Below are 27,326 nucleotides of genomic sequence, written 5' to 3'. Positions count from 1 at the left end.
TTTATTTACAGACCATTACAGTTTATTGTATCAATTGCCAAAAGCATGTGACATTTCATTTTTTGGTTTTTTTGTTGTTTTTTTTTTTAAAAAGTTACCAAAACAAAATAACTCCAAAAGTAGACATTAAAGTAGCATTTTCTAGGAATGCATGGACATTTTAGTTTTGTTTTTTTTTTTCACAAATTGTTTTCTTTTAGGCCGATTAGCACCTCCTGCTACTTTAAGATTACTTTGGGCTATCTCCTAAAATCAACTTTTTCTCAGTGCTAAATAGTGTACCTATGACCTCCTAGAAATTTGATTCTTCCCTGTGGTCAGACGTTTAATGTTTTTCAGCCAAAAATATTAAATGCCTTTTAGAAAAACTAAAGCCTGAATATGTGCACATTTTAGCAGCAGCAAAGGGTTAAATAATAAATAAGAATATTACATCTTGGAATTAAATGCAGTTTCTGTTTAGAACGTAAAAAAAAAAAAAAGAGAGAAAGAAAAGAAAGAGGTAAAGAGAACATTCTGACCTTTATCATAAATCAACTATTTTACATTGCTTCAGCCCCCTTCCCCCAAAATATGTCTTAATTCCAAATGTAGACTTAGTTTTTCCTAAACGCACATCAGCAGGTGGACTCTGCTGTGTGCTCCAGCTTGGACCTCAGGAGGCCACGTGTGTTCATGGCAATAAGTCGTGCGCTTGTACTTCAAAACAGCTCTAACTCACCAGTGACATACCTTTATTTTTCATAGAGAACGTGCATCAAAGCAAAACAAAGTTGGAATATTAAATTTTAAAATTAGCTACATAAATCTCAACACATTTGTTTAACCATCACTTGCAATTTCCCAACATAACCGGCTAGAAGGTGTTCTATGTGGTATGAGAATTTGTTATAAATTCCTGCTCTTAAATATTGCTTTAAGAATTTGGCTCTTTTCTCCCTAATATATAGTAAGAAATAGTCTCTCTTGCCCAAGGGCAAGTTGCAAAATTATTGCTACTAAAGAAATATGTATTCTTATGCTTTTCAGCATAAAATGTTATAAAAGCCTTATAATAGATATTTTATATAGTAACCTCTAAAAAAAAACTGAGCACTTGTGAAGACCTTTTTAAAGACAAAACACAGTCAACAAGTATAATACTTTCCCCCTCATTGTCATTATTGATGATTTATTTAGTGTCATTTGCAAGTTTTACTCGGGCTCTACTACCACGCGATACGACAGTTCACACCAAAGGCAATTTCCTACAAAAGCTGTTACAATGACCCCTATGGTGCTTGTATAATTTCACATTTGATAACCAAGTGCACAAATAAAAAGTTTACAAGAATGATCCTACTAACCTGATCCTTGTCCCTTAAAAAAAAAAAAAAAAAAAAAAAAAACTGTGTTACATCAGCTTTGTTTTTTGTTTTTGTTTTTTTTGTTTTGTTTTGTTTTCTTCCTTTTTTGAGAATTCTAATTCAGCACAACGTCTGGTGTCCGTTCTGCTGTTCCGGGGAGCAGCTACAATAACAGCCTGGCTTTGGTATAGTCTGCGATAGACTTTCACAATAGGATAGACACCAACCCTTGCATTTCCAACCGTGAAGTTACTTACGATGATGGCGTGAGTCACTTATGAGGGAGGAAACAGCACAGACACAGAGTAAAAGTTTGAGACCCAGCTTATCTTTAATCCTCTGGGAGAAGCTATGGGACAGGCAGTCTGAAGAGTGAAAACTCAGTGTCGTGAGCGATGTGCATGAGTTTACAATAACACGGGCACAAAGGAGATTGTCGCCTTCAGTACACCAGAGGGTCATTAGGATTTCTTGTGTCCATGCAAAGTGATATCTACTTGCATGAATTTACCACAGGTTGGTAGCGGACTTTGCCATTTAATGCTTACAGAGCCTAAAGCTTCCAAAATGCCTATCTGGCCTGTACATATTTCATTAAAAATAAACTCTATATAATAAATAAATATATAAAATAAATAAAATGTTGCCTTTGGAATTTCTATAAATAAATTTAACTTTTTTTTGTTTTTTTGTTTTTTTTTGTTTTTTGTTTTTTACTAAGAGGTCTTTGCTTTCCATTCACTGGGATGGCACCAGCGAGAATGAACCGAAAAAGTCTCTCAAGTCAGACCGCACCCTCCGAGCCTCTGAAAACGCAGCGCGCGCCCTCGCGCCGGCCACCAGCCAAGGTCCCGCCGAGCCGGAGGGCGGCAGCGGTGCTGACCCGGGATGAAGGAGAATGGACCGGACGTGTGAAAGCGTGTCTATTTCCCAGCATGCATCAGGCCGTCGTCCTCTCTGCTTTGTCCCGTCGGCAGCTCCCCCCGACCCGGCTCCTCCGCCCACACACCCCGCCCCCAGCTCAGTCTTGTCTTCTCACGGTAAACCAAGCCAGTGGGCGCGGGCCAGCCCCGGGGGACAGGCCACGGGCACAGAAGAACAAAGCCAGCGCGTTCCCGTCCTACGTGATGCATGCGACAAAGTCTGGCAACAGTGGAGCTGATGTGATGACACCGCTAGTCGATAAGAACCCACCTCACGGAACCTTTGTAGTGGTTGCTTTTTTTAAGGGCTCAAGTGAAGAAACTGTCCCTGTCAACTTTGGCTTAGAATATCCTTATACAGTTCGGGGACTTTGTCAGGGTCCACTGGTCTGGGTAAAAAATGTGTGAATTTCTGGTGCCGCTTAGTCCTCGTCCCTTCTCTGGGGGTCCCGTCTTTATTTAACGCAACGTAGTATCGCCTTCCAGTGTCCACGTGTTTATATAGATTCGAAGAGTACGTGTTATACCAGTTTTCTTCAAACTGTTCTCTGAATACACACTCTTGGGTTAGTTTTTCCTGTTTAGAAAAAAAAAAAAAGGAGCAAGTAAGTATTTTGCAAAATTAGCTACTTTCTGTATTTAAAGCAAAAGTCAATGGCTACAAAATATAACTCTGGCGAGAAAAAGAGATTTTAACCCATGTTAACCATTTTAACACACTCTGCAAAAACTGCTTAACTCTCCAAATTTAACACGTTCTAATTTTTCTATTCAGAATGACTAAAGCACAAAAGATTCCAAATGTCCCCAAGTCAGACTTTTCTGCATGCCAATTATCGGAATGAGTCAGGCGGGCGAAAGACAGCTAACCGGATTTGGCCTCATGTTCACCACAGCGCTTAAAACGGTGACCATCCGGGCAGGGGCGGCCCTGGCTGGAGCCACCGGTTCAGGTAACTGCGTCATCTCCTCTCTTGTTTTCATAAGTTACTCACTGTGTAGACCGACTGACATCAGTGACATTACCAGGGACGTCAGATGTCACCTGCCCTCCGGAGCCATGGCGCGGGCTTACTACTCTGTCAGCGCGGTTTCTGAATGTCAGGATGCACAAGAATCACCTCCGATGCTTTTTTAAAATGCAGATTTCCAACCCCCAACCCTTTAAAATTCCCATCCAGGAGGTCTGGAGCTGTGCACGTGTAACGGGCCCGTGGCGGTTCGGCTGCAGATAATCCTGGGTCCACATTTTAAGAGACAATGCCTTCTGTCACCACCGAGACTTCCTGAGTATGGAAAATTAAACACAAACATTCTAGGCCCCCTTTGGCCCTCAACACCGATGGATGAGCCGCCCCCCCACCCCACACACACACCGTAAAAAGCCACATTCTCAGGCACACAGAAGAAAGCTGTGCTGATTCCTGCATCCCCAAAGCAGAAAGGTCCCACGTTGGCATAAGTGAGCGCACTCGCCCCCCCGCCTGAGTCCCAGGAGCTGGCGCTCAGGCAGCCGCGGTGTCCTGGGCAGGCAGGGTGACCAGGAACAATGAGCGCATGGCATCCCGGGGCTGAGGGTGCTCCTGGCATGCCCGGGAGCGGCTCGCCTGGCCCCTGGAGGAACGAGGCAGCAGATCGAGGGCCTCTGCCCTCCTCTCTGCTCAACTGACGCTTTTACACCGATGCCTTCCCAGGTAGGTGGCACTTTAACCAGTAAACACTGAAACGGCTTTTCAAAATCTTCCCCTTGCTCTCGCCCACCTGGCACTTTACATAAATAAGAAAACCAAATAACAAATACACGTCCATACAGAGTTAAAACAGCAGAACTCATCGGGGCATTGGATATGCCTCCGATTCTGTCATTCAGACCCAGACGACAGATGCTGAACTATCCGTCACTAAAACAGAGACATCCTGTTTATGGGCACACACCTGAAAATGCAGCTTAGGACACAGAGAGACAGACAGCTGGGCAGGACCCAGCCCCTCCCACTCGCGCGGTGGAGCAAGTCGGGGGGTGACAAAATCTACAGCCCAACGCAAGGCTGCCTCCTCCTCGAACTCACCCGGACCCCCACAAGGGCCCCTCAGGCGCTCGGAAAGCACTGGATGGCTCTGCAACAAAGCGCCACCTCATCGGACATGCTTCTGCCAAGTGAGCAGACGCGGGGAAACAGAAACTTAAACCAGCGCGTCTGGCAAGGACAAGACGGACGGGAGAGCTGGGCAGCGGCGCTGGGCGTGCGGGGACGAACGGGACAGGGAGGGAGCAGTCCCCCGTGCTGCCCTCGGCCGCACGACACCCATCAGGGTGCCCGCAGAGGCTGTGCCCTGCAGGGGGAGCGAGGCCCAGCTGTGAGCTGATTTGCACCCCGCAGGCCACCGGAGCCGTCACATAATGAAGTCACTGAACGTTCAGGGGGCCTGTCCTATTCCCCGAGCGGCCCCAGGTGTCCATCCCCAACGGGGCTGGAGGCCATACAGAGGACAGGCTGGGGTGCGCCCCCCCCCCGTACCTGACATCACACGCTCTTCCTTCTTCACCTCGACACGCAGCTTTGCAGAACCCCCACTCTGCAGGAGGAGTGCGTGGGGATGGGAAGAGTCTACCGGAGCCGGAGGGCTCCGCCGAACAATGAAACACGTCTGCTTTCAGGCTTTAAGAAAGAGTCTCGCTGTACATGTTGTGGGGTTTCTTTTTCCCGTATATGAGGGGGGAAAAATTTTTTTAAAGTTGAACAAGCCAAAAAACCAAAGTGGTGTGTTCACTGCTCAGTGACAACACCCGTCCCCTGGCAGGCGGCTGCCTCGGCATCGTCTGAACACACGTCGCATTACTAACTCTCCAGGCGACCCAGAAGACAGAGCGAATTTCTCCTTAAAACAGGACAATCGAAAGCGGGCGTGTTCTGTAATTGCCTCATGCATGGAGGCCGGTACCTCCAGGCGGTGAGTTAAATGAGACCGTGCAGCCACGACACTGCAGACCACGGCCACCCTGCAGCTCCGGCACCTGCCACGCACCTGGCAGAGTGCCACGCAGGTGAGCGTACGCACCTTAAAAGGCTAACGATCATTAAAAATGAAAGACTCCGTTCCTTCTCTACGTCATGCATACACCTTTGAATAATTTCTTTGTCCTGTTCGGGATCGATAAAGTAACAAAATTTACAGAATTAATCATTTTACAGTCACGCTTTGGTACCCAGTGGTAAAACACTTAGTTGAGGTGAATAATTTGTTATGCACTTGTGATTTTTCTAAATTAAAAAGTAAATGAATGTAACCGAAACAGCAAAAAAATATTAACCTGTATTCATATATATATATATTTATATATGTATGTATATGTACGTATATGCAGAAGGGAAAAAGAGTTTCTGCCTTCAAATAAACTGTACACTTCACGATTACAGAACTCAGATGTTTTAAAACTCAGCACATGTGTCCAATGCAGACAGTTTATAGAGTATTCCGCTATAAAGTGATCAATTCTTGTTTTATTGTATTTCCATGTTTTAATTTTTTTTTAGATGATTTAACTGGAGCTGTTTATGGTGTACCTATCTTTGAACTGCTGGATAATACCACTAGGCGTGGGTGGAGAATGTGGATTTAATTCAAAAGTCTGCTGAAGCCTGTGCTTTGGAACAAAATCTGGTGAATGTTAGTGACTGTAGAAACCACTTTTCATTTTATATCATCAAATTCTGAGCAGTGGGAAAAAAACTGAAATTAAAACTTCAAAACTTTTACCAATCCTATTAAAACCAAAGTATGAGATAATAATGTGAAAATTACAGTACGCCCCAGAGCGTGTTTAGAAACGCTGTAAGACATAAAGTCATGTGGACGACAATTTAAAATATTAGTCGCTCGGCAAATGCCTACTGCACATGGCCTTCATTAACGCCCAATTCACATGACAGCCGTTTAAAACCCGAAATCAGGATTCTTCAAATCCGAGACTCAACGGTGCTTGCTGAAACCGTGGAAACTCCCATCACCCCGCCGTTCTGAAACAGTCTCCACATCTGTGCGGAGGTGTAAACCCGCGGCTGTAACCTCAGTGTGCAGCGGCCACGCCGATCTGACCCGGGGGCTGGCCGCAAACCCGCGCAGGGCCGGGGCGGACGGCGCCCCGAGGTCAGCGCCCCCCAGACACGGGCAGGCCTGCCGCGTCCCCGGATGCGACGGGAGTTAGCGATGCGACGCCCCGCCGTTCCCATCCGGTCGGTCGTGGTGTTCAACGCTCCCTTCGCCACCCCTTCCCGAGCCCGCGCTCTCTCCCGCCTTCGCGCTGTGGCGGTGATCACAGGCACGGGAGGACCGTTAGCAAGAAGCCGGGTCTTTTAACCCAGCTCTCCTGGGGGAGGTCCCCTGGTAGACGGACAGCGACTCCGCGGGGGTGGGCGGTGCTGCCGCTTGTTTACTCAGGGGCCACCCATTGGCTCCTCCATCCCTGGCCCCGCCCCCCATCAGCTCACCTCAAGCCCCACTTCTCGAAACCGCTTGAAAATCCCCACTGTCCCAGACAGGCCTGCTTCAGATCCATGCCCCTGGCCAGCAGGGCGGCCGCCGGAACCGGGGACAACTGAATCAGTTGTGTCTGATTCAATGAGGCAAGTAGGCAGCAAAGTTTTCATTTTGTCTCATCGAAATATACAGGAAATTAAGAATTCCTCTTGTCTCCACTCCTCCCCCACTGAACCAACCAACCAACCAGATCGACCAACGAAAACACCTTCCCTACGGAAGCGGCTCCTGTCGGTCTGAACTGACGTGTGCTCATCGGCCTCAGGCACCACTGCTGCCAAGGACGGCAGCTGCCGGACCCCACACAGGACACGCCACAACCTGGGGGCCTTCCTAAGAAGCTGCCTGGAGACAAATGTGCTTGGCTGAACGGAGCTCAGACACCTCAGCTGCAGTCCCGTGGGGCAAAGAAAGCGCTCCCCGGGGGGTAACGGAAGCCAGATTTGAGAAGTTCTGTGTTCACAGAATGAAACAGTTTCACTTGTGTCCACGCGCAGACGATGCATGTTTCATTCTGCCACAGAGAACCCTACAGGAAAAAGTTACAAGATTTCTCTTAGGGTCTTAGGGCACCGAGTTAATAAGAAATCACAGGTAACCTATCTTACTACAGGCGATGTTCTGATAAGCATGCTCCGTCATCCGGCGACCACTTAAAATGCACGGCAAAGACATGCAAAGGCTGAAAAACTTCAAACTAAACATCACCCCACGTAAAAACCGAGCAGAATGCCTCTGGAGAATCGGGTTGACAGTGGAGGAAACTGGAAAGTTAAGAGGCTGAGACGTGAAGTTAAGGAAATGAGGGACCAAAAAAAGGTGCTATGTGACGACAGTCGGCCCCAGCTGCTTTGTTCCCGTGATAATCATCAGTTATGCTGAAGGCAGTGGGACCGAAAAAGGGAAATGGGCCCAAGATTTTCTACACAGACAAAGCAGGTTAAACTCGAGCCTCGGTTTGTGGAAATGCAATCCGAGAAACGGGAGGAGTGGCGCATACGACAGACAACCGACAACAGACAACGGTGGAAGCCCAAAGACAGTTTCTGAAGCACTAGACGGCTCCCGCATCCGCTGAAGCAAAGGAGCACCATGCTTCCAACCACACGCACACCGCCTGCGCCCGAGCCCGAGTGGTCCGACAGCCCCGGGCCTCCATCCCCTGCTCTGGAAAACGAGAGATGTGGACTGGGAAACCTCTACGGCCTCCCTCAGTCTGAGATGCCAGGGACTCGGTCTTGCCACATGGAGATGGGGAGAGCAGAGCCACCCGCCATAACTCTGGAAGGACACGGCAAACAGGAACTGGCAAAAGAAACCGCCGCCGAGGCGGAAGGCAGGGAGAGACCCCATGCAAGACACGCTGCTGGGTCGCCCACTGAGTGAGGGCGGGGCAGCCCGTGGGAATGGCCCTGAGGGAGCGAGGCGGCTCGCAAGGCAGGAAGGACAGAGAAGAAGGCAGCCCTGCTCTGTCCTCCCTGGGACACCGTTGGGGCCACCCCCGTCCCCGGAAGGTGTCCTTGCGTTTGGGGCCTGCCACTGTCCTCTCCCCAGCGCTGGCCTCCATAAACATGGCCCGTTAGTGAATGTCTGCGTGACCGACAAACCCTGGGTCATGAGCTGCCCCACGCGGGGGAAGGGTCTCACGCGCACTGTGATGGGAGGACATTGTCTTCCTGCGGACAGCACACGAGAGTGCGCAGACGTCGTGTGAGAAGCTGTCCGCCTGACAGTCACGCCGTCACCCCAATGCGCCTTATTTAAGATGAAAACGTACATTAAATCAATCTCGACACGTAAGGTTTTGCGGTGAACACTTTAAAGAGCATTCGAGGGGAGCCCTGTTCTGACCCGAAGGGAAGTTTTTGTTTATTTTCAAAGACTACATCATAAACCTTTTTCTCCAAATTCACATATGCATGAAATGCCATTTCTGTGCCTTTCCCCACCAGTTCGGAGGACCAGAGGCTGCACAGGACAGCACCCCCCCCCCATGGCTGCCACTGTCACCCAGGAAGCATGCTACGTGAGCGGGCGCAGTGCGGCACGGCAGCTAAATGGGCCACGCCACTCCATGATGGCTCGGTGGACACGGGACGTGCCCTGGGGAGCAGGCGTCCTTGGTGTGACCTTGGCAAGTCGGTGCGTGGAATTCCGCATTGAGCTTTGAGCACTCGGTGACAAAGGAGAAGCAAACCGCGTTGGGGACTTCCATGAGGCGTCTCAATGGCACAGAAATGAGATTCAGAGAGGAGGGGACACCGAACATCGGGATCCACGGCAGTTAGCGAGGACGAAGGAGGACGTCCTGGGTGCGACCCACCAGCGCCCGGCCGGCCTTGGGTCCTCAGCCGCAGGGTGTCAGGAGCACGGACACTGTCCTTGGTGCCTGTCGGATGCTGTTGAGGCCACCAGGCCGACAGACTGGCAAACGGTGACTCTGCACAAGTGCAGGGCGGTCCCTGGCCCCGGGGGAGCTGGGGAGGGGTGAGGCGGCCAGGACACTGCGGAAGCTGTGCCACGGGGCTCCAGGGCACCTCCCAGGCCAGCACCGCCCGGAAGGCTAACGGCGACGGTGCGGACCCCCCACCCCACGTCAGCAGGAGGGCCTCCGGCAGCAGCTGGGAGGGGCCCAGGCAGAACGTGGGGGGCGGGGAGCGGCACACATAATAGAATCAGGAGACAGGTCGCAGCCCCGCATTCCCAAACCCTGCAGCCAAGCCGCCCCCACCGGAGCCTTTTCATGCGGGAACGCCTGCCTGCTCCGCCCTGCCCCCGCATGAATGACAGGTTCTCTCACAGGGATGACGATCTCGCCCAGCCCTAGAACCCAGCCCTAGAACCCAGCCCCGTTCCCCAGCCCCTCCAGCCCCTTTTTGTGTATAATAACCGCATTATCACGTCTGTCATACCAAATTATAATCCTTGGGGTGCACGTCCGAGTCCCCAGCAAAGCTGCAAGTTCTGGCACCAGCGCCAGGGCGGGGGAGGGGGCGCCCCGGTTCGCGCGTCCAGTCGGCTCCCGTTACTCACGCCGGCTCTGCTCCCGGGAGCCCGCGGACGCAGGACCGGGGAAGACGGGACAGGCGTCCGGCCATGGCATCTTTGTCGGACGACCAGCACACACCTGTTCAGTCACTGTCGCTGGTCCATCCACGCGCACTCGCGGCCCACAGCGCGTCCGCCCCGCACACACGTGCACGGCCCAGGCTCCCGCACGCGGAGCCGCGCGGCACGACGCCTGGGGGCCTTTCGAACAGCAATAGCGCCCGCAAAACCACAAAAACGTGCAGCAAAATCCGGCACGGAACAGGTCCCGGAGCCGCGGGCCCGCGCGCGCCTGCAGACGGCCGCGAAGGCGCCGCGAGCGAACTTTAGCGAGACGCGCAGCGGACGCGCGAGCTGCAAACGCCAAGCCCGACTGCGGTTCCCGCAGCTCCCGAGGCGCCTGGACGCGCCGCGAGCGCGCATGCTCGCGGGGAGGCGCGGGGCACAGATGGACAGGCCGCCCCGCAGCGGTCCCCGGAGGAGCTCGTGGGGACCCGTCCCTTCAGAGGCGCCAGCAGCTCCGCGATGGAAAACCGGCCCACGAGATGGGCTCCCGCGGTCGCTCCAGCGGCCCGGGGCTGTGTGTGACCAGCAGTCTGTCCCGCAGAAGGGGCGATGCGGTGAGGAAGGTCACGGGGGTCAGAGAGCGGCAGGAGAAGCCGGAGGGCAGGGAGGCGGGGAGCCGTTTTCTACTGCTCGTCCTCAGTCCCCAGCGTGCAAAGTCACCAGGTGTCATGGGTGCGGCGAGGCCTGGGTCTAGGGGAGCCGGAGCCCACGGGGTCAGCAAACTTCGTAAGTGAAATGCCGCAAACGAACCGCTGTATCACCCAGCTCATGTTAAAACGTTAATGACTTCCCAGGAGTTTTTGTCCTCACGTCTTTTTTTTTTACCTCTGACACCTTTCATCAGGAAAGGAGCCTTACACGCCAGCCCCAGGGAGCACGGAGCCCGGGGGTGCTCCCTGCCCCTGGTCTCTGCGCCCACCATCCCAGCCTCAGACACCTGAGTCGTCAGGTCTTCCTGGTCTTCTTTCTACAGCAAAGCCAAGAGGTGACTTGGGACCCTACCGACAGCGGTCACATGGTCAATGCTGATTAAGCGCCAATAGCCTGCAGGACACTGATGTACAGACTGGCGGTCCCACGGGAAACCACTGTGCCCCCGTCCCCAGCTCCGCAGAGCTCACCCCTGCGACGTGGGATTCTGCCAGGGCACCGGAACCAGGGGCCCGTGAGGTCCCACCACAAGGACGCCTGTGAGGTCCATAGCTGCCACTCTCTCGAGCTCTCCTCCAGCACCCCACCCCCTGCCCCCGGGGTCAGCGTGAGAAGCAGGGACCATGACGACCCAGAGCAGGGCCCACGAGAGTCCGGATCATGTGTGGCCACGCCCATCGGGACGAAGGTCTGCTCTCGGACCCCATGTTACCAGGTGCCCAGAACGCCGTCGTCCCATCACAGGGGACAGCAGCCACCTCCCAAGCTGCAAGCAACCCAAACCGAGTCCTTGGCAGAGCCTGTGAGACACGTGTCCGGTGACTCCGGCCATTACCGACAAGGACATGTTGAACACGCCCCAGACAATCCACAAATGTAGCCACCCGCTAAATGACGGACACGTAACTAAAATAAGTCAACAGTACGTTTTTAAAAAGGTGATTTTCCACTCGCTAACGGCCAGCAGGATAAAGGCCAAGGACCCCTAAATGGAGCACTAAATAAAACGTAGGCTACCAGAAGAAAAAAAAAAGTTCCAAAGCCATATCTGGGAGAGAAACGCTAAAATCCTGCTGCAACCCACGGTTAATTCCAATGAAATATATATATGCATACGCACACATTTTTTTATTCACAAAACTAGATGACCCGTCCTATACGTGCACGTTTTGCATGGTTTACTAATTCACCTATGTTGAAGTCATAACTTGTCATTTACTGTCCGTGCAACTCTGAGTAAGTCCCAAGCCACCAAACGGTCACGCGCCACGTCTCTAAAACAAGGACACTGTCTGAACAAAGCCGGCAACGCGGCAGAAGACGCCCTCCAGAGGCGCCGCCCTACGCCTCCTCCCCCGGGAATTTCCGTGGCCCTCAGGGGTCGCGGGCCGGCAGTGCGTGCACGTGACCCAGGGCCGTCGGCGAGCAGCCCTCTTCCTTCACTGCGGGTGACTTACATTCCGTGGAGACCCCACACACCAGACATGCTGCAACGGCCACCGACGTCACCTGCGCTGACACGAACCGTGACAAATGGCCACATGGCATGGGACCCGCCTGGGACCCGCCGTGCGCCGCGGCGCCCCGCTCCACAGACACCGGGCTTGCTGGTCCAGGCGGCCACTGCGGGACACTGGACAGGGGCAGGCGGCCTCCCCGCTGGCCGTAGCCAGGATGTCACCCCCGGTGCAGCCTCCCGCCACAGCCACAGGGCCCCGGGAAGACAAAGGACCTGACACGGGCGGCCGGCAGCTTTCTGCAGGGACGTCTCACGCTGTCTCATGTCATGGAAAAGGTGAGGGGTCGCTTTGAGGCCGTTCTGGTGACCGACCACCGACAGCCTAGACTGCCGCCCACACGCGGCTGTGGCTAAGACCGCTTCCGTGCTAGGCGCCGGCCCTTCGCCGTCAAGGGCGACGGCACGCGGCATCAGTGAGCAGCAGACGGCAGGTCACCCGGTCTCTCTGTCACCCTCAGAGGAAGACGTGTGGGCAGGACAGCCCCTGAGGCCCTGGGCACAGGAGCCCTGAGCTCAGGGGACACTGAGTCCCCGAGTGAAGCGGCAGCTCAGCCTCGGCCGGACCCCAGCGGCCACCTACTAAACCCATCGCATCAATGGGGACTTGGCCGGTCTCACAGTTTGGTGTGCGTTCTGGTTTAAATAATCCTGCATCACAGCCATCACGAGGCGTGAGGAGTCCGTGTTCGTACGTGCTCCAATGCCGTGACCCAGCTGTTCACATCGACATGGGCTCGGGGGTCTGGGACGCCTCCTCTCCTCTGAGGGTCTGGACGGGCCATCCCCCAGGGCCCCACCCCACGGCTCACGGCCTCGGACACAGCCACTGGCAACGCCGGACCCACCAGCACCTGCCTCAGGACAGGCTGGCCCGGCAGGGGGGCCGCTGGAGCCCCCCCCCGGGCTTCGCCCACCAGCCCCGGCCCCGAGCGAGCCACCCGCCACTCTCGCCTTCACTCCCAGCAGCTAAGCGGGATAACCCCGTGGGGACACGGGGCACTGCACCAACTGTGAAAGTCCAGTCCGGCCAGACTGCATGGGCCGGTCGCCACAGGCTAGGGGCTGGGCGGGTGGACACCACGTGCCGACCGGCCACACGCGTGTGCACCGCTCAGATCGGAAAGATGCTCAGGACCGATGCCGACCCCAGAAGCGTGACCTCTTGGGGACGACCGGCGGGAACGCCGGGGCAGGACCAGGGGAGCGCGAGGGAGCCCACATGGGGCAGGAGCCCCGCAGCTCCCGCTCTGGCTGTCCCCAGGTTCAGCGACTGCTACCGCCCTTGATGAAATGCTCAGGCGGCTTTCACTAAACGCAAGTGGCAGAGGGAAATCCACTTCCTCGGGGCACTCCACTTTAATGAGACATTTATCACAGTCAATTACTCTTCACGGCCTGAAGTATCTCGGTAACGCTCGGATAATTTAGATTAAGACCCTAAAAGTAATTATCTGAGCCTCACTTACCTTCTCTCTGATAAGAACAAAATTGACAACTATAAATTAATACTCTAATACTTTAATCCTCTGGCCTAGTACGCACGTGTGTGTGCACACGCATGCACACAAGTGCATGAAAGAGACAGACAGAGAGATCTAACTCCCTCTCCAAACTTCGCCAGGCAGGAGACCCTGACCTTCACAGCGAAGGCTCACGTGGCCTGAGTTGTCCGCTCTTCCATATCTAAGGCTCCTATTCATCCCTCAAGACCCGGGGCAAACAAACGTCACTGCCCAGTTTCCCGAAGCAGTTATTTAAACGCTGTTCTAGGCCCCCGAGACGCTTCCTCATGCCTCTGATGTTCTGTGATCGTTTAGACTTGGTGCATTTCACAGCGCACTAGATTATTTGCCGGCATACTTCTCCTACCAGGTCTGAGGTCCCTGTTGCACTCAGCACAGTGCTGGGCACACAGTAGGTGTAAACGTGTGAACGAGTGGATGGATGTATGGCTGGACTGACACACGGCCCAGGAATCAAACCCCCCCAGAGCCAGAAGGACTGAGGTTGTTCTTGAATCACATCTCGATACACATTAGCAACACAGCTCATGTCACACTTCCACGTTAGAACCCCACACATGTATCTTTCTGAAGGAACAGTCTCTCATTCACCTCTGACCTTTTAGATCTATCCCCAAGGTAAATGTGGAAACAAAAGAACCACATAGTTGAAAAAAGAAGCAATCTCCAGTTTCCAAACCACATCTTAAATTAATTTCTGCTACATTTACACATTCATTTGCTTTACACACGTGACTGATTTTTCTCCAAATCTCCTATTCATCGTCTTTCTTAACGAGGTCGGTCTTTTCCTGGGGTCCTCAATATTTAGAACCAAAACTTCTCCACGTGAGTTCAGTGACCTCCACACGACGTCACAGGTAAAAACTCTCTAAGCTCCAGAATCCTGTTTCTCTCCTCCTCGAGTTTCCTCACAGCGAAACGCGCTATCTGGGTCACTCCCCATCCCAATGGCAAACGTGGCCCCTGGCCACAGAGGGCCGCGGACGTCACCGTCACTCCTCCCGCACCTGCTGCAGGCACAGAGGGCGAGCACCTGGCTGCCGGAGAGCCCACCGCCCAGCCCCACACGCAGGCGGCCACGCGCACACGGCACCGGCGTCTCGTGCACACGAGCGTGACGGGTCGGGCAGTTGAGACTCGTGAGTGAAGCTGAAAAGCCCAAACCGGGAACTCTCGACGCCAAGCGGTAAGGGACAGCGCAGACAGCGAGGTCGCGCTCCCCGTGCCACGGAGGAGGAGGACGGGGCGGCCCCTGGCCGGAGGTGGACGCAGGGCGAGAAACCAGGCCCCCAGGTCCCCCTGGGCTGTGGGCTGGACGCCCCAGGACCACACGCCACTGACCCTTCAGCACGGGGGGGGGGGGGTTGGGGGGATGGGGGTGCTGCCGCCCCGCGGCCCTGAGCGCGCACTGACCACGCGCGGGGCACAGCGAGGGCCGCGCCTGAGCCGTTGGGCGAAGCAGAGAAATCGCAGCGCCGCACCTGCTCCGGCCGCGCAGGTGTCTCGCAGCGCCGCACCTGCTCCGGCCGCGCAGGTGTCGCTGGGGCCGCGCCCACGCACGAGGGCCGCGGCTGTGCGCGGCGCCCTTCGGCCGCGCCAGGGGGCACGGACGCGCGATCGGCCATGGCGCACGCTGCCGAGTGACCGGAGGGAGGACCGGACGCGCCAGCCGGAAAAACCGGGCCGCGGGGTGCGGCGAGGGCTTCATAGACGGGACCGCGCCCGCCCCCCACCCCATCCCGGGGAGGGGACAGGGCGCCAGGCAGAGGGGCAAACCTGGCCGCGCGGCTCCCGGGCGGGAGGGGGCGCCACAGCGCTGAGCCGAGGCCGCGTGCCAGGGACCGGCCACCGCAAGCTCCGGGAGAGGCCAGGGCCCAGGAGGGACCACATCTCGGGGTCCCGGAGAGGACTCTGCCACTTGTGTGGGCATGGACTGAGACGGGGCCCCAGGGCGACACCCAGAGACGGCTCCGGACACCTCCCCGCCAGGAACCAGGGCGTGGGACGTGCCCCCAGCCGCACGGGCCCACGACACAGGCGCCTGAGAGCACACTCGGAAGGCACGCGCCCGTCACGCAGAGGGCCAGGGGCCATTCTCGCCATTCCTGGCACTGTTGCCACCGTATGGCGGGCACCTTGTGACAGGGGCTGTCAGCTGGCCGTGTGTCCGCCCCCGCCCCACCCTCCGTGGGCTCCAAGCAGCCGGTGTCACAGAAAACCTGCCTCGACAGTGCTCTGCAACTCTCTGCCCCTGCTGCCTTTCCAAGCGGACCGTCACTCAGGGCCTGAGCCCGAGCTACGTCCCCGGCCGGGGCCACAGACGGGGCCACACCGGCTGGAGGCAGCTGGATGAGCAGAGGCGCGAGAGAACCCAGAGGGACAGACAAGACTGAGCCGGGACAGCCACAGAAGGCTCCTTTGCCAAACGCAAAGTCCCACCTGCTGCCGTCAACCAGCAAACCACGGGGGCTGCCACGTGGCCATTGCACCTGAAAGCCAGTCCCCCCTGTGTGGGCAGGGCTCTGGGGGTGCACGGGGGTCCGCAGGGCGGGGAGGAGACAGCACGGCCTCCATCTCTTCCCTCACTGATCACACCCTTTAAAAACGTCCGCCTTAACACGTGCCGCATAAAACAACATAACGTGTGAGCTGCATCTCATATTCACGACTGCTGAGTAATTTAATACACGCGGCTGAAATCCAAACCCAGAAACGTGCTCTCGGTGGCGGTATGTGATCGGAAGGGTCCGGAGGCCACGGTGATAAGCCGCAGTCCATGCCCTCTGCCCTCCGAAGGTCGGGCTACGTCCCGCACATGGCGGCACCTCACTGCGTGCAGCCGTGACTGACTCGAACCCACGTCGCTTACCTAAACGTGAAAAGAACTCGACGGGGTGACAAAGAAGGACGTCGCTTTATGTGTAAAAACTGAAGAGCCTCCTTACACCTTGCGTCGCTGCACTTAAAGTGTTGACAAAAATAACTTAGGAAATGAGTAGCGTTACGAAAACTGAGAACCGTGTTTAAAAAGCTAAACTTGATCTCATGCTTAAAACCATATTGTAAAATAATCTATTCCGTCGAGGAAGTGCCTTTTAAAAAGGACTCGAATAACTAACAAAATCAATCTATCTAGATTCAAGTTTTACCGAGGCAGAAAAAACACCCTTTTATTATGTGTCATTACAAATGGTGAGTGATACAGTCAAGACACCTGGGCCGTAACTTGTTGTCACCCAGAGTTTTTTGAGAAAAGCTTGATCCTTGCGTATGCATGCACACGTGCACACGTGTGAACACATGTGCATGCACACGCTCACACACATGCACACGTGTGCACACTAGTATATGGCTAGGAAGGGAGCGCGTTTTTCTGGAAAAACTTCTCTACGAATGTGCCCCTCATTCCTTCATTTCTGTCCACAGAAGACTCTGGAGCTTCTCCCATCCTGTGCTTCCTTTAATTTTCGATTTTTCGTACACTCTAATCAAAGCGCTCATGCTGCAGAGAACACGGATCCGATTCCCACATGACCACCAGGCATGGGAACGAAAAACTCAAGGTCGATTTCACGACCAGGTTTGTGTCGAAAACTCGAGTCAGTGCATAGAAACTAATGACCTACTATTCACGTCCACACGCTTAGCAGAAACGGCGCGTGCACTGCTTTAGAAACCGAGCTGGCAGCAGTGCAAAGACACGGAGATCCAGCGTGGGTCCCCACCTCCTAGAGCAGAAGCAAGGGCGTCCTCTCTGTCCCCAAGCACCTAGAAAAGTGCCTGGCACCCAGTAGGCACCCGAAGGACTTCACTGCCCTGCCCCCGAGCAGCTTCCGACAGTGGAGATGGGAAGCGAGAGAGAAGAAAGGAACTCAGAACACTTGCCAACAGTCGCGGAGTGTTTATGTTCGTCTTCACGTGCAAGAACATCCGACAATCAACCCCATCTCCCTTCTCCAGCTACATAATGAAAATCTCATGTCGCTCGCAGGGCTTCTACTCCCCGCAAGCTCTATTTCTAGTTTTAATTACAATGCTTAGCAAAGCTTGGGAGCAGATAATTTCAGCTCGTTGCAAAAATAGCTCCCATTCAATACAAGAAGATGGGATTTTTCACACTTGTGAATTTTTTATGCACTTGATAATGAACACGGTTTGGCATCTGAATAAAGCATTTTCTCAGAAGCTGGTCTAGTGAAGATCCAGGCCTGATATCTATTAATAAAAACGAAATACTTTGCCTCAAAAAGCAAGAACTCGCACTCTCCTTCCAAATGGCCTCGGTTTCGATCTCTGGCGATTTATAATGGAGAGAAAGCACGGTTCGGCCCCCATGTGCGGCACGCGGGCGGGGTCCAGGGCACTTACCGATCCGAACAGCTCCCCCTTCTCGTTCATCCCGAGGTAGAGGCCACTGTCCACGCCTCGGATGCTGACCAGGCCCACGGCTATACTGATAAATTCCAGAATGCCTAGGAGACAAGGGGCAGAAGAGAGAGGACAGGTCAGAGCACAGAGCATCACCGGGACATTCCGGGAGGATGGCGAGCCCGGCTGCCAGCCCCAACACTCTCACACGCCTTGAGGACGTGTCAGCACGACACGAAACACGCGGTCCAAAATGAAAGGCTGGTATTAACCTAGGGTTGCTAAGAAGGAATGTGATAGATAAACAGAGCACATATCCTAACTGACCTGAAAGAGAATAATTTGAAAAGAACAACTTCCAGTTTCACTTTCTGTTTAGGATCTGTATCTGGGCATAGATCGGGGGGAAAGTCTATGCAGAGAACAGTCTTACGTCCCTTGAAACAAGAGTGTGAGGTGCTAAGCAAAGATCTGAGGGGTTCATGCCGAAGGTACCCAGCCCCGTCTGGAAACTGAGACAGCCTACCCTCACCCCAAACCTTTCTGCTTAAACACGGTATCGATTTTTGCTCTCCTTATCTAAGTCTCACACAGATAGTTAAGCAATTAAGATAACACGATATTCCGGAAAAACTTCTCGTTACAGAAATGCTCTTACTTTGAGATAGCCACGGAATACTGTATCCCAAAAACACGTCGACAGAATTGCCTTCCATTTCCTTCCTTCGGCTTGGTTACCTCGCAGGGAATGACAACACCTGAGCTGGCCGTACGCCCAGGGTCTTATGGCCCCTGCAAAGGCAGCTCCAACTGCATCGCTGTTTTACCGTGACCACCCAGCAGGATGTTTGGGACAATGCTAACGTGACTCATGCCGAGGCACCTCCTCGACCTCGTTCTGAAGTGCCAGGCCTCGTGCAGATCTTGCATTAATGCATACCAGACACTGAGTTCTCGTTTTACAAACGTTTCTAGTATCGAAAATGTTACTTACATTTTAGAGTCTAGGAAGAGAAATATTTTAAATACGGGTAAAAAAGCTCTCATGTGGATTTTCAAACAAGGTTGCAGCTCTCACACGGCACACGGTGCTCCAAGGAAGCAAGATGTGACGAAGGAGACTGGCCTTGGGACGGGGAGCACCCGGGACAATACAGAACTGCATGCTCGAAGCGCACAAAACCTGTCCACCAGTGTCGCCCCAATACATTTAATTTAAAAACAAAAGAAGACACGAACTACATCAATAAAGCGAAGGGTGAAAAAAAAAGGGACACTTCTTATAAAGGGGTACTCCCGATTGTTTTATACAAAATGCAAAAAAATTACCTTGTGTTTACAGTTCACCGAATATCTATCTGGACCTGCAGAACTATTTATTTTTATAGAATGTGAAACATCGTGTGGAAAAATACAGAGAAGTTACAAATGACATTTTGGATCTGATAATCTGTAATGGAAGGTACATCAAAAATAAGCGAGTTTTTTCCCAGCCTTTCCTACCTCACAAAGTGAGTGGAAAGATAAACATGGCAGCCTTTCCACGAGGCTCATGCCGCCCTTACCGATGCAATCGGTTTGTTTCATTGTGCCATGTCTAACTCTTAGGACTCAAAATAATTAAACTCGTGGCAGTTAATTGCCACGAGGAGTCACATCCGTGCGGCTCTCTTCTTAGCTACCTGAAAATACACCAGAAGATGGGTCACAGCTACGCTGACGTCGGTTCCAGGAGTTGGTCAAGGCCCAGCTGTCACCAAGTGACGGACAGGAGGTGCACTGCCCCTCGGAGGTCCGGGCGGTTAGGCAGACTACGTCCGCGGGGCAAGGCGTGAGCGCCTTCCGAGGGGGATCCGACAACCGTTCTGTCGCCCTCCCCACGAGGGCCAGTCATGACTATGAGCCAATGCTGACCGTCAGGCCCGACGAGGAACAGTGCACGTGACCTCGCAGAGCCATCTGACCGGCCGGTCTGCAGAAAGTCAGGAACGGCAGTGACGATGGTGTGGTTAGAACGCCTGAGCCCTAACCTATGCTAGATGAGAGGCCGCCTCTCTCTCGGCCCTCAGAACCACTGGCACCCCCATACTCCAAGCTGCAGTTTACAGCCGGGGATGAAGATGTTTGTCCCCAGGTGATAAATAACTGGCCCCAAGCAACCAGACTCCAAAGCCTACCTCCTCAACTACCGCAAGCGTCTCAGCGCTGGCGTCACTGCTGTCACGAGCCGTGATTGCTGCGCCATTTGGATGTAGCCTTTCCATGACTGGTGACGAGGTCGGACTCCACAGACCCCGTAGGCGGGACAAGGAGCGAGGGAAGCGAAGAACTCACAGGTGAGCCGCCGGTACTGCACGCGCTAGTGCAGCTCTCGGGAGGGCAGGCACGTGGGCTCTTGGCCCCGATTTTGGTTGTGCACGTAGCACACATTTTCTGTTACGTTCCAAAGCGACGGCTGTACACTTTGGAAATGAAAGTGTTAAGACAGCTTTCACGCTCCGAAAGAACTGTCATTCACCGCACGGGCTTATTCAATCAACAAACCATTGTTGAGTGACCATTATAAGCCAAGCACTGTGCTATCTGAGGCATATAGACGAATAAGGGACAGCCTGGGCCCTGCACCCTCAAAGGCCTCCCTGGTGTCAGAAAGGACAAACAGACGGATGTGACAACAATGTGCTGCGTGCGCGGAGAGGGGGCCACTTGGGGACCAGTCAGAAGAGTCAGAAAGAAGCGGTGCCTGAGACAGGCCGCGAGGGGCCCGCCGCCTGAGAGAGAACGACTCATCGAGTGACCCCAGGTGCAGAGGCTTCGTCCCCCTCAAACACCATCCACGCCCCCGCGGTTCCTCGAAAAGTAGGGACCTCAAAAGAACGTCCCAGTTTTGCAGGAGGTCACCTCAGTGACTGAGGGCAAGGACAGCACAGGACACTTGAGTCACTGCCATTCCCCCAGGACAGAAAGGCCTCGCCACCTGCAGCAAGACCAACATGCACAGCCCTGGCCCCAGCTGGAACGCGGCCGCTCCTGCTGCGGACTCTGTAACCTCGGCCAGGCCAAGTGGCCTGGTGCTGGGCCTGAGGCCAGAGCCCAGCTCGAGCCCACTCCCCATACTGTCCACTCCACGAGTGTGCAGCATGGAGGAGGGGCCCTTTGGTGACAGGGGGCCGGGTGGGGGCACTTAAATGCTACTGGCCCACAGGAGAGGAAGGGACGAGGAGAAGACAGGAAGCGGCAGTGGGGTTCATGGTGGGGTTGCAACTGTGGCCCTCACATGTGTCCCACGCTGGCAGCCTCGCTTCCGTAACAGGTGCTGCGGGGGTGACATGCGGGGCGCAGGGTCAGTGCCCGGCATCGTGGGGTGATCTCCTTCCATGCAGCCAGAGTCCCGACGAGGACTAGGGCACTTGCTCCCATGGGGCCTGACGGTCTAAGGTCATCCCTGGTCCACAAGAGGCCAAGTCAAGCCCAGAGGCCACATCGGGAACGTGACCACCACAGACTGTCACCCGTCACTCCAGACTCACTAGGTTTTAGTGGTCAGCCCAGTGCTCTGTTCACACAGAGCAGTGACAGAAAGCCGCCCACTCCAGAGAGCCGCCTGCACTGGGCCTCGCCCGCAAGGCCGCGACAAGGCCAGCCCTGGGAGGCGGCGGGGCAGCAGCCGCCTCCCGCCCGCCCGCTCTGGCTGGTGGTCAGCAGCCCTCGGCCTACGAGCCCCCAACACTCAGCACTGTGGGCTGGAGAGGCGTGACATGGTGAGAATAGAACCTCCCCCCCCCCCCCGAGCTCCCCAGGGGATCCCATGCCCCTCAGCTGCCCCAACCCTCACCCCAGAGCCTGCATCCCAGCTACTCCAGCCAATCTGAGCCTCTCAGGAAATGACGAACCTTCAGGTCATAACCGCAGTGGCCGTGCAGGAGCCTGGCCTGGCCTTGCCCAGCGGCCACCCCTCAGTGAGACAGACGCCCAAGGGCCAGAGGCCCACAGCAGTTTTTAAAGCGCAAAACTTTGCAAATAAGATTGTTTTCACCTCCTTTAAAAAACAAAACAAAACAAAAAACAAAAACAAAACCACACCATCATGCTTCTCCCCACTGGTGTGACTTCCACCTGGCCCCCTGGCCCCGCACCCCCACTGCAGCTCTCATCTGAGGTCCTTGCAGGCCGCCACTCCAGGCCAGAAGGCACAGCAGAGAAGCAGGCCACCTTTCCACCGAGGCCAGGGCACCCGCCCGGCTGCGGGTGCCAGTAAACGGCGGTGCGGTCATGCCGGGCGCTGGCTTTATTCCTCCACACGACCATTTTCTTAGTCAATGGTCTGCTCACTTTTTTGTCTATCAAGTGCTTTAAAGAGGAAAAAAAGGATATGAAACGAAACGTCTCGCTGCCCCGGCCTGTACCCCCGAGACCCAATCCCCAGTTCCTTTTCTCCACACCACCGCCCCCAAAGGGAAAGACACAGGGCTCCCTCAAGGTCCCACCTAAGTTGTCAGCGCCGCAGCTCCTGCTGGGATGACAGTGAGATCCCCGCCCCCACGTCCCCTGCACTGCCGCTGCTGTGTCACCGCCAGACTCGGCCGCAGCCGCAGTCACCTGCGGCGGCGTGGGGGTGGGGGCGGGGGTCACTTCTCCAGCGCGCTTCCTCTGGCCGTTCATTTCAGGTGGAAAATGCACCTTCTATATTTAGACGTGCCCGGCCCTACCCTACAGCTGCTCTTCCTAGGGACGGGGAGGAGAGCCTGAGGGGGGAGCACGCTGTCCCCAGAGGGGCGCTGGGGGCGGTGGCAGAGGTGAGGCGGCCGCGGGGAGCGGGGCGCCAGGTGTGACGCGCTGCCGCAGCCCCCGGCCCCGCCCGCCCGCGCGCGCGCCGGGTCCTAGCGCCGCCGGGCTCCTCCGGGCGGGGCCGCGCAGCGAGGGCAGGAGGCGCCCGGCGCGCGCACCGCGCTGCAGAGGTTGCTAATATTGGGACCTGCCGCAGCGGTAGCAGCGGGAGACCGCAGCACGGCTGTCACCCCGGGGGCCGTTCTCACTGCAGCCGGATGAAAGACTTAAATAACCCTCCTTCCCCACCCCCACTGCGCACAGCCACCCACTCAGCCACATCCCAGCCAGGGAGAGTGGCACCGCGGAGCGCCAGGCGCGCCCTGCCCCCGCCGCCGGCTCCCGGCCGACCCTCGCGCTCCCGGCCCCGCGCCGCTGCCCTCGCCCCGGGCCGCGGCCTCCGCTGCCGGCCCTCCCGCCCACACCGCCCCTACCAACCCGGCCGGCAGTGCCAAGCGAGTCTGAGCAGTAGAGATGTCACTTCCTTGGCGACACCTTTCTCCAACCTCCAGGATTGGGGGTGGGGAGTGACGAGGTCTGGCTTTTTGTTGTTGTTTTATGGTCTTTATTCAGCCGCGGTGCCAGCGGTCCTCGTCCGCGGTCCCACCTCCCCTGCCCGCATCCTCGCTCTGCCCGCGGCTGCTCCCGGAGCCCTCACGACCCGACTGCGCGCAGCACACGTCCTGCCCTACAGGTGACCGCATTAAAATAACAATAACAAACAGCTCGGGGGTGGAGGGGCCGCGCTGGCACACCCACAGTCGCCCCACGCCGGGCCCGGGCGTGCTGCACCGCGGCTCCGGGGGTCCGGCCAAGGCCGGGCTGGGGCGGTTCACACAATGAGGTGGGCCCTGGCCCTGCCCTGCCCTGCCGGGCTCCCCGCGCCGACAGGCCGGCCCACCCCGGGAGCTGGAAGCGGGCCGCGGGCTGGGCTCCGGGATAGCGGTTAACAATAGCTCGCCGCCCCTGCGCCCGCCTCCGCCGGCCTTTGTCCCCCACCCCCTCCCCTGCGGCTCGGCCTTGCGGGGCCGGAGCCCGACCCACCTCCCGGGCACCGCGGAGCGCAGCGACTCCCCGAGCCCCGGCTGTGCGCTTCCGAAGGAGAGAGGAGGGTCCAGGATGGGACGGGGGGGATCAGGGTCCGACCTCGGGCCCGTCCTCGGTCCCCGCCACCAAGTCACCCGCCGCGGCGCGCGCCTCCAGCGGTTCCCACACCGAAAACCACCGAGCAGCGGGGCGGCGGCCGTCAGCCCCCCGGACCCACACACACAAAGAGAAACGAAGGGGCTCAACTTGGGCCAAGAAACCTGATTCCCAGACGCGGCCATCAGCGCGCCAGCCCCCGCCCGTAGCCCGGGACACGAGTCAGGAGTCACGCAGGACCGCGGGACGCACCAGCCGGGGAGAGGGAGCCGGACACGGAGCGCGTTAGGACCGCGCGGAGCTGGCCAGGAGGCCACCGAGAGCGCCGCGGGCCGGGGCTGCGGAGCCGGCACCTGCCAGCCCGGAGCGCGAGGACCCGGCTCGGCCGCCCGGCGCCCGGAGGCCCCGGCCCACGCCTCTCGCCCCTGCCGGCGCGGCCGCGACGCCCGGGAGGCTGCTGCGACCCCGACACCAGCGATCCCACCCAGGGCGCCCACCACCCGCGTCCCGGTGCGAACGCTGGGCGCGGTGGCGGCCCCGAAGCCACCCCATGGCTGCACCGTAGTAAAGTTTAGTCTTCGCTGTGCAGCAAGCACTTTGGGGGGTCGGGGTGGGGTGGGGATGGTGTGCTTCTCCCGAATCATTGCAAAGCCAAGAGCCACCGGTTTATTTATTTATTTTAAGCTAGGCAGGAATATTTGCACAGTGGGCTCAGTTTGGGGCTGAGGCTCGGTGGGGGGCAACGGGAGGAAACGCTCGGCCACCCCTCTCAGGCCTGCCTCCTCCGCGCCTTCTGGCCTCGTCCACAGCCCCGCGAACCCAAACAGATAGTTTAGATTGTGGTCAACATCTGGCATGGAAGCGGGAGGGAGAAATTCACCGCGGGACTGTTTTTTACGACCCATTTTAAATGTTGTCAGGTGGGTCCGTTCAGAAGTTAACTCCTTCCAACAGTCTGGTTGCCCAAACTGGCGCTTTCTATTTCTTTTTTTTTTTTTTCTTGTTCTTTTTTGTGGAAGGAGGAAAGAAAAAAAAAAAAAAAAAACAGAGTCCCCCACCAAGAGTGTGCTGGCTGAGCCCGTGCTGCAGAGCTCACGGTGGCCCAGCCGGCACGTGTGTGCAGGCATGAAAGGGTATGGTCACCAGCCCTCGGGGCTGCAGCCTCCATGCTGAGTCACAAGTACCCTCCTAGGAATTGAATGCCCTTTAGAATTAGCTCGCAGCTTTTGCACGCGCGCACACACTCACACCAGAGAGCCACCCAGGGACCCATGCAGGCTGCACACTATGAAAATTAGAGTGCTGTTAACAACTTGATGACCTGAAAGGACAGGCACCCCCAGAGAGCAGCCTGCCCCCTCCCACGTCCAAAATGCGACTCTGGTCCACCACTCAAGGGGGTTCAGGCCCTCACCGTGGGGACCCACCTCAGGCTTCATTTACAATTCAAGCAGGATTCTTGGCGGAGGGAAAGCGAAGGGGCAAAAACTTCTTTGGGGCACAAGGTGGTAACAAACACCGCCTTCCGGAAAATGCATTTTTAAGTTCTCAGCAGTTAATCATTAAAGCTTTAAACTCGTGGAATCAGTCCTTTCAAAAGAAAACTTCCTAAACCCCATCTTGCCCTGTATCTGATGCAAAAGAACGAGGGACTTGAGTTGTATTATAAATCATGCCCTCCTTTAAAAAAAAAAAAAAAAGAAAGAAAAAGAAAAAAAGAAAAGAAAAAGAAAGGGAAAAAGAAGAAGAAAGGTCTTTCGATGTAGACTTGCATCAGTGCCAACAGCAGGACTCAATTCCGGAGGCTTTTTTTTTTTTTTTTTTAAGCTGGCCAGACAGAGACACTGAGAGGAAAAGACCCCTTCCGCAAAGCCGCGCCCCCCCCCCTTTATAGTAGTTATAACCCCAACATGTCACCCACGGACACTAGAGGGTTAACGTTGTACCTACCGAAGCGGCTGTGGTCCTTCCTGGTTCCCTGGATAGTACCGTTGGGGAAGATTTCCAAGTGAAATCCAGTCCTGCAGTAGAGCTGCCTCCGCCTGAGAATCCCCTTTAAATGATCCAAGTCCGTGACCGCCGGTCCCCGGGGAAGTCCCCCCGCTTCAGACTGACCCAGGTGGTCACTTAACAAGACGGGGCTGTCCACCGGCAGCACGGGCACATTCCCAAACGGTACTGCATCCTGCACACCGAAATAGTTTCCAACTTCACCTAAGGGAGCCATCAGAAGGCTGGGCTGCTGGGGCACGGGATAAACAGCAATGATGATGCCAACCCGGGAGATATTAGGCGAGGTATATCCAACTCCCCTCCCTTACTGCGGCTGCAGAGAGAGAGAGAGAGAGAGAGAGAGAAAAAAATGTTCTTTTCTTCAATCCATGAAATGCATAAATAAAAGTAATCTGCTGTTTCACTGGCACAGGTTCAAGGTCAAACCACTAATAGTCTAAGAAACCAGCGCTTTATACTCACACACTGACATGCTGATAAACATATCTATGTATCTCTATAGAGAGCCCCAGCTCCTAGCAGACAGGAAGGTCTTCATCCCAGCTGGCCGTCATCAGGGAAAAAATCCGTAGTTTCTCCATTTGGTTCCAGATCGGAATGACCATGGCAACTTCAATGCCTAGGCGTTATTACAGGATTTTTAAGATGCACGGGCTACGTCAGAATCCACGGGTCCTGACTCCGGGAAGGCATGCGCCGTTTTTACTCTGACCGACTCTGCAGACATCAGCAGGAATCCTTCCAGCGGGGGGGAAAAAAAAATCTCACGTTGGTGGCGGCGGCGAATCTCCCCTCCCGGGCCCCCCTCCAAAAAAAAAAAATCAGTAATAATAATGAAAAGAAGAAGAAAACTTTAGGCGTCCAAAGCTGGGATCCAGGGTTGTGCAGCGGCTCGGCCGAGGTCCATTGGCTCAGCACCGGCGGCGAGCGGCGAGCGAGGGAGCGGCGTCCGGGGCTCGCGTGCGCCCTGCGGCCGCGAACAGGTGTTGCCGCGCCGGCTCCAGCCTGGTGGCGGGCGGAGCGCTCGTCCTGCGCAGCCCCGCCGGCGCGCAGAGTGGCGCAGCAGCGGCATTGGGCCGGGTTTAAGGTAGCGCCGCGCCGCCCGCGCGCCCCGCGGTCCTAGCGCCCGCCCACTCTCCGCGCGGCGCTGCGGCAGGCCACCGCAGCCAGTCGGGGGCGACCTCCGGGGACGACCCGGGAACCCCGCTTTACAGAGGGAGAGATGCCCCAACAGAGGCGGGAGACCCAAGTCCCGAAGCCCTGCGGAATTGGAGCTGGGACTCTGAAATCTGGCTCGGTCCAGTGATGGAGGCTCAGACTGGAAAGAGAAAATAGTTTCGCATGGACTCGAACGTTG

At 55.8% G+C, this 27,326-nt stretch overlaps 1 protein-coding gene across 1 annotated transcript; it reads right to left on the bottom strand.

Annotated features, from left to right (window-relative positions):
* FGF9 (fibroblast growth factor 9) lies at positions 1-26,921 on the bottom strand. The gene is made up of 4 exons (XM_016152161.2): positions 26,432-26,921; positions 25,907-26,282; positions 17,987-18,090; positions 1-2,846 (listed from the first exon to the last, which is right to left on the bottom strand). Exons 2-4 carry the CDS (start codon positions 26,181-26,183, stop codon positions 2,601-2,603), a joined length of 627 nt encoding a protein of 208 aa, XP_016007647.1. The 5' UTR covers positions 26,184-26,282; positions 26,432-26,921; the 3' UTR covers positions 1-2,600.
* Between the last annotated feature and the right edge of the window lie 405 nt (positions 26,922-27,326).

The sequence above is a fragment of the Rousettus aegyptiacus genome, unplaced genomic scaffold (genome assembly GCF_014176215.1).
Source record: "Rousettus aegyptiacus isolate mRouAeg1 unplaced genomic scaffold, mRouAeg1.p scaffold_m13_p_11, whole genome shotgun sequence".
NCBI lineage: Eukaryota > Metazoa > Chordata > Mammalia > Chiroptera > Pteropodidae > Rousettus > Rousettus aegyptiacus.
The sequence above is the reverse complement of the archived record's forward strand: the minus strand, read 5'-3'. Positions and strand labels throughout refer to the sequence as shown.